The sequence below is a fragment of the Limanda limanda genome, chromosome 7 (assembly GCF_963576545.1).
Source record: "Limanda limanda chromosome 7, fLimLim1.1, whole genome shotgun sequence".
Lineage (NCBI taxonomy): Eukaryota > Metazoa > Chordata > Actinopteri > Pleuronectiformes > Pleuronectidae > Limanda > Limanda limanda.
The window spans coordinates 15,274,680-15,293,157 of NC_083642.1; the positions used below are offsets into that span (position 1 = coordinate 15,274,680).

At 40.6% G+C, this 18,478-nt stretch overlaps 2 protein-coding genes across 2 annotated transcripts; both read right to left on the reverse strand.

The window, feature by feature from the left end:
* Positions 1-1,414: 1,414 nt before the first annotated feature.
* Positions 1,415-10,330, reverse strand: pfkma (phosphofructokinase, muscle a). The gene is made up of 22 exons (XM_061074612.1): positions 10,240-10,330; positions 9,208-9,281; positions 8,993-9,070; positions 7,429-7,618; positions 6,781-6,946; positions 6,414-6,458; positions 5,769-5,877; positions 5,569-5,664; positions 5,385-5,477; positions 5,135-5,260; positions 4,931-4,995; positions 4,505-4,568; positions 4,256-4,402; positions 3,760-3,830; positions 3,555-3,642; positions 3,270-3,422; positions 3,015-3,179; positions 2,810-2,871; positions 2,439-2,550; positions 2,252-2,351; positions 1,648-1,753; positions 1,415-1,544 (listed from the first exon to the last, which is right to left on the reverse strand). The coding sequence occupies exons 1-22, from the start codon at positions 10,328-10,330 to the stop codon at positions 1,415-1,417; spliced, it is 2,331 nt and encodes a 776-aa protein (XP_060930595.1).
* Positions 10,331-12,478: 2,148 nt separating this feature from the next.
* Positions 12,479-17,928, reverse strand: troap (trophinin associated protein). Its single transcript, XM_061074613.1, has 9 exons — positions 17,841-17,928; positions 16,364-16,509; positions 16,204-16,258; positions 16,022-16,098; positions 15,821-15,919; positions 15,144-15,233; positions 14,698-15,022; positions 13,957-14,159; positions 12,479-12,985 (listed from the first exon to the last, which is right to left on the reverse strand). Exons 1-9 carry the CDS (start codon positions 17,926-17,928, stop codon positions 12,911-12,913), a joined length of 1,158 nt encoding a protein of 385 aa, XP_060930596.1. The 3' UTR covers positions 12,479-12,910.
* Positions 17,929-18,478: the final 550 nt, after the last annotated feature.

Here is an 18,478-nt window from a genome sequence, read left to right on the forward strand (position 1 = left end):
AAATTCATAGACCCAAGATGAAAACCTATACTTAGGAAAAAAATAGTTTGAAATATAATAATGAATATTGATACAAAATAAAGATAATTCAGAAAAGGAATCCCTCAAATCTATCAGTCGGCATCTTTTCAAGGTTGGACCCCTGAAAAATACACTCATTCACCCAAATTAACAAAATAAAAAAGGAAATATTTCAACACTTTTTTATTTAAAAATAAAATATGGATTCTCTAGTTCTTCGGTTTGTTGTGTCAACTATTTATAATATTGATAAATACAGCACAGAGCAAATCTTTAAGTGACTAAAAGTAAAGTAAGGAATTGTCAAACAATACATCCTTTAAAAAATGTGTCGGTAAACAACTTAAATCCAAAAGTGATGTAACGCTTTGTCTTTAAAGCAGCATTAATCCTCCTCCGTGCACTTCATGGTTGTTTGACAACCTGCCAAAGGTCAGAGCAACTCTATGATCTAGACTCTCATGTCATCTGTTCCTGGACTAAACATACCTCCACAATGCTACTGGTGATACCAATGGATACGTGTCTAAACATCTAAATCTTTGAGAGTCCCATTATGTTTCAATAAATGTGTTTCTCTGTGTGATCCGCAGTAACATAGTTTTTCTCATCTGTTTGAGTTAATACACTGATCCCCAAGGAAATTATCACAGGTAAGTTTAATAAATGTTCTGTGGTGTCATGTATAGAAGCAAGAGAGGAAGAACTAATGTAATCACTTCTTGTCCCACTTGAGATGTAATCAATAAGAGCTGATAAGTCACTGAAAACACTTTAATCTTCCTAAAAAGGGTGTTCACAGATAGATCACATAGTAGTCTAGCTATGTGTAAATGGATTATCCATGAAGTTGATAGATTAGTTCCACCATCAATGTTCTCTTTAGAATTAAGAAGACATGGTTTTATAATCAGGATCAGTGACTGATGTTTTCTATAATCACAGGCACCATCACCTGTTTGGTTGCATCTGTCTCCATGAAGAGATAGTAAGTAGAGACAGACAGATGGATGGGTGGGATACACCAGCCTGGGGGTCTCTTTCTTCCCCAAATGTACAAATATGTTGGTTCTCATTGAAAACCTTTATTTGGGAACATTGCCCTGTATGTGCCGCACATGTCCTAGGTCACTGAGAATAAGATCTTCCCAAGCATTCCTTATTAACAGGCTCAGTTCAAAATAAATCCCTCAACAATGCAACATATTTTTGAATGACATCTTTAATTTGTAAAATTGATCCACATTTAGAGCTGGAATTGCCACAAAACACTAGATTAAGTGAGCAAGCGCATGTTCGGGGTAAGAAAGAGTAAGACAGCATCTCATGTAAAGAGACAGGTAGAAAGGTGTTTAACAAGGCTCTGTCCCGGTGCTCCACGAGAGTCTACTTCTCAGAAAGACTTCTTAATTACATGCTCCATATCTGCATGCTCAGACGTGTCGAGCTTGATGTCGTAATGGGCCAGGATCTTCATGATGGGCCTAATCTTCAGCCACCACTGTGTCTTCGGGATGCGGTGCCTGCAGAATACAAGGGGGGGGGGTTCATCAGTTAGGATCACCATTCAACATCACACTGGTCACATGTGGATACAGTAAGTCATTTAGAAAACTTGTATCTTACTCGAAGTCGGTGTCTTCCTTCAGTTCGGTGAGAGGCTGGAAGGTGAGTGATCTCTTCTTCATGCCCAGCACACAGGCAGAGTCGGCCGTGTTGGCGAAGATGCGACCTATGGGACACAGGAAGTCAAATGGTTCAGTCCACATTCAAGGTAAAGCTCGCCATTGTCAACCACTATAACCACAGACTGTTGTTATAATGTTGTCAGTGGCAGAGCAGGTTTACAGATCTTTAAGTAAAGGAAGCAAACCCATGGTGCAAAATCAATTTGCTTTACGTATTAAAATAATATCATATTCAGAAATGTCCAATTATCACATATTAATGGATTATTTATTGTTTCTGATGCATTGATCTATACAAAATAACAGGATATTAGAGCTGTAAGATAAAAGTAACAACGCAGAGTGAACATTATTTTTGAAATGTCGAATTTAAAGATAACACAAGTAGCATAAAAACAAGGAGTCAGCAATGATTAATTTAAAATGATGGGAACAGAACTTGAATCATAAACATACTTAGATCAATTCCGCCCCATTCTGTTGATATCAAGATACATCATCAAAATGTGCGGCAAGGAGCATTTGATTTGATGTCAACGTACCATGCCTGTAGCACGTCTTCAGTTTCTCAGTCAGCCACAGGACAGACTTGGCGCCCATTTTGGTGCCAAAGTTCCTGTCGAAGGGTGTTGGGGTGCCACCCTGCAGAGGACAGAAGACAAACACGTTTATCAGATTGTAATGGAATGAAACAAGGAGAAAATTCCCCTCTTTGTAACGTGCACAAACCTGCTGCGTGTGTCCCAGAACGTTCTTGCGGCAGTCGAAGATGCCTTTGCCCTCCTCTGAGTACAGGTTGAAGATGAAGTCAGTAGTGTAGTTGGCATTGGAGTTCTCGTTCCTATTGTAGAACAGACAGTGATAAGTAATGAAACTCTAACTATAGTTGATTTATGTGCTTTTTTCACACCAGAAATTTTGACCATGGCAGGAAACGAACAAGTCTGAAGGTGAGCCACCGTTAACAATAATTCTGATCTTAATTAAGTCTGGACAAAACATGTAACTAGCTTTTTGCATTTTTGCATTGTTATATTGCAGGGCAGTGTAGCACAGTTCATATCAGCCGCAGCTCTAGGTCACACATAAACAAAACGTACCTGAGAATCAAACCTCTCTTCACTGTTGTCTTCATCTTCTGCAGGAGATGATTGACATTCATCTGTAAACCAAATCCACAGTTCACACATCACTACTCAACAACACAGAAACTTGAACAACTGTAGAAGGAAAATACTTTAAAATATTTGGACTTAGAACTAGAAAACTGGACAAACAGTCAAGGTTCCTCCATCACTAGCTCACCTCCAGGTCCTTAATGTTGAACTTTTCCTCAAAGATGTAGGCAGCGTCGGCTCCAGCAGCCAGACCAGCCATGGTGGCCAAGTAGCCGCAGTATCCACCCATAGTCTCAACGAGGAAGACGCGGCGTTTGGTCCCTGCTGCGGACTGCTTGATCCTGTCACAGGTCTGCAGAGACATGGACCACAAGTGTGATTAGCTCCTGGTTGTTTTATATGTGTGTGAGTGGAGGTATTTACATGCATATCTGGCACTGACCAAGGTGATGGTGTTGAGGGCAGTGTCAGCGCCAATGCTGAAGTCAGAGCCTGGGACGTTGTTGGAGACGGTGGCGGGGATGACGACCATTGGAATGCACAGCTCCTCGAACTTCTCTCTGCCCTGAACCAGCTCAAGGCCTCCCATGTATGCCTGCAGCAGATGGAGATTCATTTGACTGCATGGTTTCAAACTTTTTATCTGCCTGGAGAAGTCTTGACTGAGGCCGAGAGAAAGCTCGGCTGACATTTACAAATGACTCGAATGACAAGGCCACATCTTTACCTCAAATCCACCAATGATGACCAAAGCGTGGATGTTGAACTTGGCAATGTTCTGGCTGATTTTCTCCATCAACTTGGATGGCAGGGATCTAAATCAACCAAAGAGAAATAACACAGTGAAATGCTTCATTTCTACTCTACTGACAAAGGACAGTTTTGTCTTACAAGAAAGCTGCACCGCAAGAGAATATCCACTCATGTTTTACCTCTTGGTGCCCAGCATTGAGCCCCCCTTTCCAATCCAGCCACTCACTGAGGTCCAGGTGAGGGGCTCAATCTGCAGAGGAAGAACATGTTAAATATTCAAAAGCCAATGTTGCACAACGGCTTGGATACAGACAACTATTTAAACACAAAGAGGGAGAGAGAGTCTTGTTTGAATAAAAGCATTTATTTGTTTCCTCACCATCAATATAATATATATAATATTATCCCTCTTTCAACCTAATAATTTTACAGTTATCAGTTGTGTTGTTCTCATGGTATTGGTCTAATTTGTCTCCCTGTTGTGCATGATTATAAAGAATTGGGTTTCCAGTGGTATAGAAGTTGCTCTTTTGACCAAGGGAAACATTTCCTTTCTGCTTATTGTTTTGTTTTCCGAAAATTTCTTGGGTTAAGATTACAAAACATGATTTTTACAACTCAGTCTAAACGGAGTGTCACCAAATCTTAACAAAAGGGGGGAAATCCAAAGCTGACCTGTCCCTCAGCCAGACCGTCAAAGCCGTCATGGACCGCCAGCATGTTGTGACCCTGGATGATGCCCATTCTGACTGCTGCACGGACTGCGGCGTTCATGCCAGCACAGGGGGCGCCAACGTTCACAATGGCCACATTGATGTTACTCTGTCGGAGAGAGAAGAATATTGTTCAAGAGTTCGTTATAAGAGAAGAAGATTTTTGGTGTAAACATTTCTCTGTCGTGAAAAATACTCTTCAGTAACTCACCTTAACCTCTGGGGGGTTGATGTGAGCCAGAAGTTTGTATGTGTTCCAGTTGTTCTCGAAACTCCTGCAAATCATAGACACAATTAAATGTTACAGCAAAAATAAAAAGTACAAATTTCTCTTTTTAAATATCTAACAACTGATTGATTGTTATAACACTGATGTTTTATCTTTTCTCCAATTATTCCTCCACACGTTCTCGAGCAGATGAATGTGAAAACAGCAAGTGTCAAAGTGGAAACATCCAAGTGAAGTTACAATGTGAATTTTAGGTGGCGCACTGTAGTTTATTAATTTATTACAAATATAATAAAATATAGATGAGAAAAGTCAGGAATTGTTCCACTGGCACCCTCCAGGCTCCATGGTAAAACACGTTGCCCTCAAAAGCAATGATTGGTGGAAGTTGAAGAGGAAAATACTTACTTCCCCCTGAGCTTGATAGCATCCTCATATCGGCCCTCAGCCATGGCAGCAGTCACATCTTTGGTCTGTGAAGGAAAGGAAGTGTGAGAAAGACGGAAAATCCCTTTTACTCTACAGTCAGTGCATATCCAAGTAGAGCAACACATGACCAAATGACAGGAGGGGAAATCTGGTGTATTCTGGGGTGAAAACATGTCGACCTACCACTTGGACACACTCCATGAGCGGCAGTCTGACGGCCTGGTTTCCGGACAGGCTGACCACACAGGCGGGGGTCTCTGGAGTGGCCTCCAGCAGCGCCATCACAGCCTCCACACCCATCCTGCTGCCCTGGAGATCACACACAAACACATACACTCAAGTCAGATCATCAGGCGTGTGTGTGTGTGTGAGGAGAAGCAGAATCAGAAGTTCATGCTGTAAAGAGTATCTGATGTTTCGCTGAGATACTCACAAGGATCCTGTCGAAGGCGGAGGGCGTGCCTCCTCTCTGCACGTGTCCGAGAACAGTGGTGCGAGTATCGAAACCGAGCCTGTCAGTCACCAGCTGAGGAAACGTAAAGACATCTATCAGCATGCCATACTGTCTTAGTAGCTTGTAGCATTAGCGCTCATTGATATCCCGAGGTGGAGCTTGCCTTTTTGATCATGTCAGATGTAATGGGGTTACCATCACTGGTCACGGCTCCCTCAGCCACGATGATCACATTCAGACGAGAACCTCGGCCCCTTTGCTGTAGAAAATAAGGGAATAGAAATACAATAATAAACCTGATTGACATGTTGATATGTGAGATGTTAAGCGGACATCTTCATATGCAGTTGAAGACACACATACATCCATCAGCCTCCTGCACAGGTGGTCCTCCCAGTCTTCAGCTGGGGGCATCTCAGGGATGAACACCCAGTCTGCACCGCAGGCCAAAGCCGTCACCAGAGCCAGGTACCTGCAGCCGAGAGAAACCTGTGTGTCAGCTACACCTGTCTATCATTCAGGCTTAGCCATCACACACACGTCTGTTAAGGTAACAACAAAGTCCTAACGAACAGTATTTAGAAAAAATGAAACTTCCTTCATTTTATACATGATATATCTTGAAATGAAAAAATTGCATGTATTGCGGATCAGTAAGATATCATTGATCAAAGGTAGTTGGTGCATGTTTTGCTGTGATGGGACAATAATGAAAGGTGCTCTGGTCGAGCAACTGTTCAAATATCTACAATATCTTCTACAGTACACATAATTAATATTTTTTGATTGCAAATAGCAGTAATTTTTTATTTCATACATGTTGAAAGAAGCACTGAAAGCATGTGAATAAAAAGGTGATAATGCTACAGCGGATTATTCAAATAGATGGAAATCTATTTGATTTCAGAGTGATCACATTGTATATTTACTATCCATTAATGTGTCACTGTCAGAACACACTACAAACACATAAATATACAAAATCCCATGAACACACAAGGTACTTACCCACAGTGTCTGCCCATCACTTCCAGGATGAACGTCCTCTGGTGGCTGTTGATGAAAATGATTTAAGGAATGATTTACATGCAAAAAATATATAATATACGTTATCCCTTTAATACATACATACAACTAATACATATAAACATCTGCACAGTCTGTGCATAAGCTGACACGTGCAACAAATGTAGTAAATCTATCCAGTAATTAGACTCTTTCTTGACAGGAGCAGCCTGACCTGATGCTGCATTGTGGTATATGAAGATGCATCGCCTCATACGTATATGTGTTATTCTTCTTCTCTGTTTTATGACCTATAGTCAATATGGATTTTCTCCATCACTACATCCACAGTGGGCCAGTGATGTCTGACCTCTGTGCTGTGGTGGTGATGGAGTCCACCACCTCCATGATGCGGTGCAGGGCGGAGTCGGTGCCGATGGTCATGTCAGTACCGCAGAAGTCATTGTCGATGGAGCCGACCATACCAACGATATTCAGGTGGGTAGATTGCTGGGCTTCCTTGTCCGTAATAGCACCTAGAAAACATTGAACATATATATTTGAATATGTTGTGTTATTTCTAGAAATCTTTTTATGATCATAGAGATCAGTCTGAAAAACATATTCAGTCTAATCAGTGCTTTTTTGACATTTCACAGACATTATTCTTGGTCTTCTGAGCCCAGTTTGCCATTATTAAGTAAGGTATATGAAGTATTTAGAATCCAAGGCAGGAATGGTGGAACCCGACTCTCAATAATGATAATTATTGCTGAAAATGTCAATATCAGTATCAAAAATAGGGTTTGATATGTGAGATTTGGTGAAAATCTCTTGGATTATGACCAAAATTTAAGTTGATCTGTCTTCTTGAATACTGTGATAACTAGTATCCATTTGGAGTCAATTCCCACTCATTGGTAGAAACAATTTGTTCCTCCGATCCACCTTTTAAAGATGGATCAGAAAGACACACCCCTCAGGACACATAATCGTTAGTCTGCGCTTGTCTCTTTACCGTCTTTGACCAGGTCGTGCAGCAGTTCACTCCACTCAGTCCTGAACTCATTGGCTCCAGTCAGGCTGCCGTCGCCTCCGATCACACACAGGTTGGTGATTCCCAGCTTCACCAGGTTCTCAGCGGCCTTCATGCGACCCTCCCTGGTCCTGAAGTCCCTGGAGCGGGCACTGCCGATAACAGTGCCTCCCTACGACATGAGGAGAAGCAGATTATTTTAACACAGACACTGACACAGAAACAATATCTGTATGAGAAAAAAATAGATAATGTAATAATTTGGTAATAACTGACATTTAAACTCCATCTTTTCACAGAATGGATATTCAATAAATACCGGAATATATGTTGCTGATAGGCTTCAAATACTAATCTCTATGGATGAATAGGAATGATTGCAGCTTTATAACACAGTCTCTATAAACAGGGGGGTGGGGCACTGTAAAGGTGAAATCATGGAAATTTGGCCTGTGTCCACTCCATCGCTCACTTTCACACACTTCATGAATCTTAGCATGTCATGTCTTCTCCTCTGACAGGCCGCTTTATTTAGCCAACAGAGATGCAAGATGAAATGTGAATCACAAGTTTCACAATGTTACTGCATCTCCATCATCCTTCAGTCATAGGATAGGGTCGTTTAATAACCTCACACCGAATCACAGTTTCCAATGTTATCAGACACCTGAAGTGGAGTAAGTGCACGATTAAAGGTTGTCCAAACAAGGTCAAGCTATACCTGCATGATGTCATTTTATTTGGACAACCTGCCATCCCCTTCTCAATGGAGGCAAATGTTATTTTACTTGTAGCACAGCATTGATAATTTTTGATTTAAAACTTTAACAACGTGTTTTTATCACATTAGGACCAAGAGTTTGAAGCCATGCCAGCAGGTCTGTGAGTCTATACTTCAGGCACAATGATATAAAGAGCCCTGTTACTCAGGATAACCCACAGACATCACAGTTAACCCAGGAGCTACTGTTGACTGGGGACATGGCCCCTGTGTAAACTGTTAACATTGTGTTCTGTGGATTATACAGGAGGTTGAAGACATTTTCTGTAAATAAGAACTGAATTGCTGATTAACTTTTTAACTGTGATTTTGCATCCCTGTGAGAATCATGATGAAAAAAACTGCATTGACCTTCAGTGTATTGATTTCATGGCAGAAATCTCAAGACAACTCAAACTATTACTGTGAGGAGGGATGCAGCTCTGAGAATTCCTGGGAAATGGCACTTTATTCCTACTTGACCAGAGATTTTCCCTATTCTTTTCAAATTATTTCCTTTCTCTTCTCTCTTTCAGTCTAGATTTCATCATTATTGACAGAGGGGGTTTGTCTGCTTTGTAAAAGACAATACTATTAAGATCCAGTTTTTGTGAGGTTGGTGAATGAACTGGGATGGTTGAAGACTATATAAAAGATGTGTTAGCTACATTTGAACATGCTGGTTTGTGTCGTGACTGTCTACACTTTCAGCATAAATATGTGGTTTGTGTGATTAGACAGCGTTGTGTGGGTCAGTGTGCGTTGACTTGGCTGCACGGCACTCACCAGCTGAAGCATCATGGACACACTCTCCCATGTGGCGAGGCGGATGTTGTCCCCTCCGTCCACCAGGCCCTGGTAGCCCTGCAGCACAAAATACAGATACACTTATTCCCCTGCGGTGCGACCAAACACACAACTTTGAGATGATACCGATTAAAAGAGGCGTCAGATTCTTTGTGTTGTATTAATGTTATGACGTGTCAGTGTGCAGCTCATACCTCGTGAACAAAGTACACTTTAGCTCCGGTGTAGAGACCAACTCTGACTGTGGCTCTCACGGCAGCGTTCATACCTGAGACACACAAATGTCATGGTAAGTGATGACTGACGAGTGATTTACACACTTTCCGAAACAAGCTCAACATCAGATCTGACTTGGCGCTTCCTGTCGGAGGACTTTTTGGAGCCATCTTAACCTTTAAGTGACTCGACCTGCACGTTGGCAAGAGATGAGACAAAAATACCCAGAGGGGACAGACTGGACCTGAGAGTTTGGGGACTGCATGTCTTGTATGTGCCATACACTAAAGGCCACAGCGTGTGTTTGTGTTGTGGTACGCTGGCAGCGCCTGCAGCTCTTGTTTCACCAGAAAGCAGCTGTGGATTAGGGGGCGTTTCTCTCGTCCATACCAGAAAAAGGTCACAGCCACTAAAATTAGCCCCAAAGATGTGAAACAACGGACAACACTGACTGAAGGGACAAGTAGAAGATTATCAGCTCTAAAGGGTTAGAGTCAGGCTCCGAGGAAAAGATCATCGAAGAAATCTGAGGAGAATATGAGACATCCCTAAAACTCAGCTTTGAGTACAGATGATGGAGTAAGTGTGTATAGAAGCTTGATGTCCAATATTCGGTGAGTTAGTAAAAATCTAAAAATTCTTGGTTAAAACCTGACAGTTAAAATCAAGAGTGCTTAGTTCGTCATAAATCTTTTCCCACTCATGACTTCAGATGGGCTTCAAAGGCAAGCAGCCATCATCCTAACAGCTGGCTTTCTGCTGTGCCACTCTGACACATTGGAAAACTGTTGCTCGTCCCTTTGGTTCTTTGGCTGCTGAACTTCCTCATGATGCCGTGCACTCAGAGCGTTAATGCAATGCTCTCAGTGGAGCCTGCCCGATGGAGCGAGCCTCTACAGCTGGTTGGGATTCAGCTCAGAGACACATCAACATGTGAGACACTGTCACAAAGCTATTTCCTGAAACTCTCCTACTCTGATCTAAACAGTGGAGCCTTCTCCTCTGCTTACCTTGGGCGTCTCCTCCTGATGTCAGCACAGCAATGGAGCGTCCGAGCCCCATCTTTGTGGGGTCCATGGCCAGATCAGGCTTCGTGGACATGTTTCCTGAGGAGAGGTGGGTACGACGAAGGGAATTGAAAAAGGAGAAAGACAAAGAGTGTGCTACTCTTTCTTTGCCCTCTGCTTCTCGAGGGAGCAATACGTGGAGGGGCAGGCTTTATAGGCAGCAAATCCTGCCCCCCCCCACCCTCGACCCCCCTCGACCCTTCCCACTGACACCCTCCACTGCACACTCACCAAACTCGACTAAATATACATTCAATTCTATAACCACCTGCGACAGACAGTTAGAGGGAGGGACACACAATGCACATGGCTCTAATGTGGTCCCACTTCAGAAATTAAAGGTAGGCAAGAGGGATACAGAGTTATTTTTTTCCAATTAAATTATAAATAAGCGACACGATGACAAGGATTGTAAAAAGAAATAGGTGCTTTTGCAATGAAATTATCCCTGAGCAGAATAACCACATCAGTTTCTGAAAGAAGAATCCTGAATATGTCAATTTATAATTTGTCAAGAAACAAAAGTGATAATTATATAATTACTAACCATATATAACAGTGCATGTTTGATATGAAGGCTTTTCTTCCTTTATTTCATTACTGCTAAGGGGTTTACGTGTTCCTGTGTTTGTCAGCAGAGTTAGACAAACAGTACTAAACTCATTTGCAGCAAACTTGGTAAAATGCATCGGGGAGAAACTTAAAGTAATTTAATTATGGTGTTAATCTGACTAAAGGGGCCGATGACTGGATTATACTGCAGGTGCCAACTGTGTTTACTGAGCTCAGCATATCCTGCTTTTTTCATCATGCCCCTCCCACATGGAACAGAACAGTCTAAACTCATTTTGATCCTACTGCCATTTCAAGTTTCAAATATCACTTTATTTTACCTCCAGTTGCTCTTGTTTTAATTGGTAAATTTGCCTTAAATCAAAGTTGCTGTACTGTATTTGTTCCAAGGACTTTCACTTGTGCTTTTGTTTTGCTATTTGACACATTGTAACAGTTTTTTATTTGTGTTTCCTTGGGGTCTGGGAATGTTTTGTTTAATTCCTGTACTTGGCTCCATTGTAAAAAAAAAGACATATTTAAGGTGTTGCGATCTTGGTCTGTACAATCTGGTGCAGTTGATAAGAGTCCTCCTTTGTTCTTTTTTTTTCTATCATAATCATGAAAGCTACAGAGAGATGTGATTGCTTGGCGTTGGCAGAGGTGCACGTTTTTCTGAAAATCATTCCAGCTACTTCTGCTTTTTAGATTAAGTTTGACACGTAAGTTTAGTGAGATTGTCTCTTTGGGTCGCATGAGGGCTTGACATTTCCACGCCCAAATGAGTAAGCTTAATCCGCAGCAGGGTGTATAACCCATGTACTGTACAGTATGTATACCTCTAAAGTGTCTTCTTTCCTGACATGACACATGTTCCATGACCTTCACATGAAGCCCATACATGCACCTGGTACATTTGGCCCAGACGTGGGGAATGTAGGACAACATGGGACATCTTATCCACATTGTTGCTAGGCTGTTCACATGAGCGGCAACAGCATGTTATAAGAAGGTCTGATAAGAAACTGGTTGTGGTTGTTGCAATGATAGTTAAAGAGGTAGTGCAGAAATGTTGGGTTGTGTTTTCATAAAGTTGAGGGGCGTACAAGCAGAGCCGTATTACAAACTGCATAAAACAGGATGTTACAACATTGCTGTCAACATTGAGTAATCAACCATAAGGACGTGATTTTTTTTTTTACATTAAGCCCATTTGTTGTAGAGTTGTGTTTCTAGGTCATATTATTATTCGAATATAGAAAAATTAGGTCATTCATTTTGAGAGTTCCAGTTCACACTGTTTAAACAGGTTTCATCAAGAAAATATTTGTGTATTTTAACCAGATAAGTAATCATATATTTAATAAACAATATGACTCAAGCTCCAAAAACAGGGGATCAATTCCCATCAAACAACCAATATTGTAACTTTGTCTACTTGGTATGAATTCAGCTGATAATTTCCTGTTTTTAAACACCAAGTAGTACAGACGAGTTTAACATTAAGATTGGTGGACTGTCCCTTTAAACTATTTCAACCTTTGAAATCCCACAAATTAAACATGGCTCTCCAGTAACATATATACATTTATTATACTGTACAATAACAACTTTAATTTTCGACCCTCATCAAAAAATACAAATAACGAACCATTATTTGAAATTCGACACAATAATCTATATGTAACCTACATCTATAACACTACTGAGGTCCAGTGCATTCATTGACCTTTTACAACATTTACTTTTTCCCACATTCAGCTTTGGACTTGTATCATAAACACTTCAGGATGAACGATGCTTCATTTTACAGATATAAACTCTTTTACAAAGCATCTATTGAAAGAAATAATAACATTTTTAAGGAAAAAAAGATTTGTGGTTTCAAAACAATTATACCAGCAGCCTTCTTTGGAGCTGTACTAAAGCTGGCAAACATCAGTGTTGGACAAACATCATCTGCTCCATTAAACAAAGTCATCAGTACATTAGTTTCAGCTTAACATCCTCTCTGGACTTTCACAGTAAAAAAAAAAAAAAAATACTGTAGTTGTAGTGCAAATCATCTCTCCTGCTGTGGAGAGCCGTGTGGGGAAGAAGGACCAAAGGAGAGATCACAGCCAATGGGAACAAATCTCTGGAAAACAAAACAAAGCTGGTTTTTCAAAATGTTTACAGAGAATATCTCCGTATAGGTTTAAGGTTTCAGATTCAGAGCAATGTGAGAAGTATGTCACACAATGACATAATAAGACAACTTGTACGGCTGTAATACAACACTGTGCTATATCATACTGTTCCGTGAATTAAAGGAATAGCTGAACATTTGAGTAAATATGTCCTTTCATACTAAGTTACAGAGAGCATTGATAACTTTCATATCTGTGTAATAAACATACAACTACCGGTAGGCCGTTAGATTATTTTAGTCTAGCTTAGATTTAAAAAACAGTGGGAAAGAGTTGGTATTTCTCCGTCCAAAGGGAACAAGCTCTGTCTGTTAAAATCTGTCACCTCTAAAACTCACTGATGATCATGTATCGTTTGTTGAATTCGAAAAGGAGCCTAAGTTTAATCAACATATATAAAACAAAACAAACACAATATCCCGGATACAGGGATCCGGGATACTACAGAAGCGATCGTGTTGTGGAGCGTGGTAGCTGGTGATATATTTGCTCAACCAATCACAAGTCACGTGCAGCTGTCATGATGTTTCCCAACGTTATTATAGAATCAAATTACTAATTAAAACCAAATGGGTGTAATAAGAACTACCTGAAATGACAAAGCAGCTTTACGAATAATGTATCTAATGTATTGTTTTTAGTTTGATCCGTGTCCCATCCACCGACATGGAGGAGGCAGGGTTTAGAACCAGCCTGGACCGATCAGGAGGTTTTTAATTCACTAATCCTTTTGTGGTGTGGTGTAAAAATATTTGTGACTGCTAATTAAAGATTTAGTTCTGACATATACTGATTGCTTATTGTATAAGAAATAACCAATAAGAGGATGATTTCATATAAATAGTTATTAAGGTGACTGATTTAAGTCAAACTGCCTTAGACGGCACCAGTCCCACTGCACCATCAGCGGTGTACTCACAGAGGACTCTTCAAAGTGCAGGATGGAGGCCAGTGGGTTTCCACAGCGAGGCCGAGGAGGAACAAAGCCAGGAGCAGTGGAGACTGACACTGAGGTGTAGGTGGCCACCTCCTCATCCAGACGCAGCTCCTCCAGAGGAGGAAAACGCTTCCGCAGCAACGCCACCGCAGGACTCAGACCGCGACTCTTCTGAGTAATGAGGTCTGTGATAGAAAAAATCTCTTTTAACATTTTCAACATAACAGCACCAATCAAGTTAGTGCTCACAGATGACATGTGAAATGAAATAAATAAAATTGTGAGGATTATGTGAAATATTGTACAAATGAAAAAGAAACCAGAAGAAGAAACCTTATTGATCATAATATATAACATCCATCAAAATTAAGATGAAAACCACTATTTTAAAGTAATTAAAGGACTAAAGCAAATAAAAGGAGGAAAACACTGAGTAGTTCAGCTGGTAAAGCTTCCATGAGATACTGTTCTTTCAAAAAATGTTACAAAAAAAGGTGAACTATCCCTTAAAGGCTACCAACAACTCACAATGCAACACTCTGAAGGAGACAGTAACTCTCCATTCCAAAAAAAGTTGGATCTTACTTTAATAAAACTATTCCAAGCGTTACTTCCAGGAAAATAAATTGTCTCGTATTCAAGTCAGTACAGCAGTATGAGGATTGTATGTTAAACACTATGAGACACGGTGATTATTATGGTTATATGAAGCATCAGTGTTACCTCTGTGCAGACTCTTAACAGAAGTGTTGATCTGACAGGTTGGTTTTAACACAGATGATGAGTCTTCATGCAGCGGCAGCACATTTCTCTGGTCTGATGGAACTGGAAGGAGCTGATCCTGGTCAGAGGATTTCTCCTGCTTCTCAAAGCGTGGAGCTCTGAGCAGCGCTTTGCCCGTTGAGAAAAAAATGACGGACTCTCTTTGTGGTTCTTGGAGGAACAGCTGTACACCCGCCACCCTCTGCTCCTCCTCATCCTCATCCTCGTCATCCTCACTGCTGTTAGTTCTCCTTGATTCTCCCTTTTCTTCACAGTGGGGTTTAGTCTAGAGAAGTGAGGGAGAAAAACAAAACAGAGCAGTGATTTTTAAATAAATACTCTGTGACTAAACTAAGATCTTAATTCAATTTGGATCCATGTGTGTGTGCAAGTGGTGGATTTCTTACACTTAAAGCTTTAACTGGGAGCGTTTGTGTCTCAAGGTCTTCGTCAGCGTTCAGCTCCTCTTGATCATCGAACAATCTCTGCACGATCTCCTGATGACAAACAGTAAAGTCATACAAGACCCAGAGCAAATATAACATGCAATGCAGTCTGTTAGTTTTTGGTAGCTAAAAAAAGTAGCTAAATATCTAATTTCAAAAGTGATCAAAACTGTGATGGAGATGCCTTACATTTTTTTTAATTCCCTTCAAGAAATTTTTTTTACTTCGACTGTGCCACAAATTTGTTTTGTTTTGCCTACCCATTTGACAATGATCTTGTTAGAGGTTTAGTGTTTACGATTTAGGGGAAAGGGATCTATTGGTAGAAATTGAATATAAAATAATCCTAGTTGTGTTTTCTCTAGTCATTCTTTTCATCTAAACTTAACGAATTGTTGTTTTCCTTACCCGAAATGAGCCAATATGCTTAGATACTTTATATTTATATCTGGAGCAGGTCCTTTCTCGGAGGACGCCATGTTTTTTTATAGTAGCCCAGACTGGACAAACTAAACCCCTTTATGACTTCCATAAGGCTAATACAGGTTCTCTTTCATGTTGATACAACTAAATTCTACACACTGAACCTTTAAGCCCAGATCTGTGTAAAATGTATCTATACACATTGTAAAACTGACAGAAGGAATCACCTCCTGGTGCGGTTGAAGGTTGGTTTTGCAGCTCCTCAGACCGGGAGTGTTGGTATACGGTGACTGCTGTGCGGATAAATGCCATTTCTGAAAACAGCAGCATTATGAGATAAAGATTAAAAAAACAAAAAATCGAAATGCATGATGTCAAAAAGAAAGAATATGAGCATGCGATAAATGAAAACTGACCATAGCTGACATGGGCTTCTGTCTGCCGTCGCGGACTCTCTGTGGAGACCATTTCTTTGGAGTGTCCTTGAGTGCAACTGTTGAGGACAAAACCACTGAGTCACATCAGGATAAAAAGGACAAAGAGATGAAGGGGTCATTAGGTTTTATAGAACAACAAGAACAATACTGCTGCGTCTTACCCATTGGTCCGCCGGTCTCCTCTGTGAGATTTTTCTTAATTTGCACTCTCTGAGCCTGGGAAAGAAAATGAGACAGTTTCAAAAGCAGCATGGATATATATATAAAAAAAACCTACAACAAAGGAAATTAGAAGGAAAAAACGCTTTTATTGAGTCGTACTGTGTAGATTGAAGTTCCTCGGCCTGGTGGACAGACAGACCTTCGGGGCGTGGCACCCAGGAGCCCTCCAGCATTCAGCCCCACGTTCTGGAGGATACTTTGCAGGGCGCCGGTGTCCGGGGAGAACTGCACCAACCTTTCTAATCCTGTAAGAAGAGCACACATGCAGAGCATAGGCTGACTTGATATGTAAAACCATATAACCCAGTATTACATCCAAGTAATACTGAACCATTTTCGAATACTAATTGCATATTTTAATTCATTTTAACTGGCGATCTTACTAAATATCAGCTCACATCCCTTGGGACTTGTACTTATTGATATCCTTCTTGTTTTTTTTAAATCACTAACTTAAAGGAACATTACATTTTTAGGATATACTTTCTTGCTGAGAATTAGATAAGAAGATCAAAACTAACTGGCTGTTAGTCCGCTTCCAGTCTTTATGCTAAGCTAAGCTAAATGGCTTCTGGTTCATTTACCAGACAAATATGAAGGTTGCGTCAATCATCTCATGTAAATCTCAGTAACACAGCTATCGAATGCATTTCTTGAAATGTTGAACTTTAATTGAGATAAACTATCCCTTTGCCTTCTGTGCCCATTTTAAACAAACAAAGTAAGAAAGAAATAATGAGATAGGATTTTTCTAATGTAACTGTCTTTACCTGCCACATACTTAACTGAATGACATATTGTGTTTCTCAGTCTGATGCTAACCTGTGGTTGCTGCAGCTTTTTGTCGACTCTTCAGGATAGACACTCGCTGAGGCTGCAAACAAGGGAATCATCAGAAGATACACAGATAATTACTCGACTTATTCTAGAAATTTATGATTTTAAAAACTGTTGAACATAAATACATATTCAAACAAAAGTAACATCTCAATAACAACCTTTTCAGTAAAAGTGTTTGGTCCAAAAGACACTGTACAATAAGGCAGTAAACGACCATCATCAAACCAGCTCACCATATATTTATATTGTTTGGACTGTGGAGTTGCAGATCCCAGAGCTGCGGTGCTTACGCCCTCATTCCGGAGGATACTAAGGAAAGCTGCGTGGTCTGTCTGAAAGTTCTCCCCTTTGTTATGAACACAAAGGAAATCAAACTTAACAGTGTTTACAACTGTTTACAAGAACAAAACAAGTGAGAAACAAGTAGAAATGTCAACAAAGTAACAACTAAAATAGAGAGCAGGTGATCAAATTAATAATAAGCTACAATTGTGTTATTGTACAGGTGACATCCATTCCTCTACCTGGAGAATTTCAGCTGTTAGAGCAATATACAATTGGATAAAGTACAGTTAAGTAAAATAAGGAAAAATATAGAAAGCAGACAAACCAAAACATATCAATTTAGAATTATTGTGTGCACGACTTAACAAATAAAAACAAATAGTTGTTATCATATATTCAGTGATACTGCTCAATACAGAAAAAGAAGCTCAAAAGCAGCGTGCTCACTTACCAGTTGAACTCTTCACCTGCGTGGTCAGCTGTGTGTTCTGATCAGCATGTGATAACTTGGTTGGATCTTTGAGGCTGAGCCGGTTCATGTTTGTCAAACAGGTCTCTGCACTAAGAGCAGGCTGAGCAGAAGAAGCAGCACTGTTCTGACGCAGAGCGTTATTATGAAAGGCTGACAGAGGATTGGACAAAGTAGCTGAAGTCTTGAAAGTGCTCAGGGGCTCGGACTGCCCTGACAGGTAGGATATTTTCTCTGTGACCTTTCCATGAGACTTATGTGTTGAGTCAACATGGCTGTTTGACACAGCCGGATGTTTAGTAGGTTTTGAAGTAATGTTTTGGGTCCTTAGACGAGCATTGGCTACATTGTTTTCAGGTTGGACAGCCTGAGCACCGGGCTGTGACTTTGGCTGTAGGTTTTTGCTGGTTGCTGAACTCTTGGGCTGAGTCAGGTTAAAAGGAACAGGCCTGGTGCACGGCTTTTTCTTCCTAGCTTTACCCTGAAGTGAAAGACAAGGTCTTAAGAACAGAACAATTATCAGATTAAATAAAAGCATTTCAATCTGTGGAACAGGACGGAGGCACTTACAGCCAGAGGTTTCCCCTCCCATCTTTGGTGGGATTGAGTGAAGTCAACGG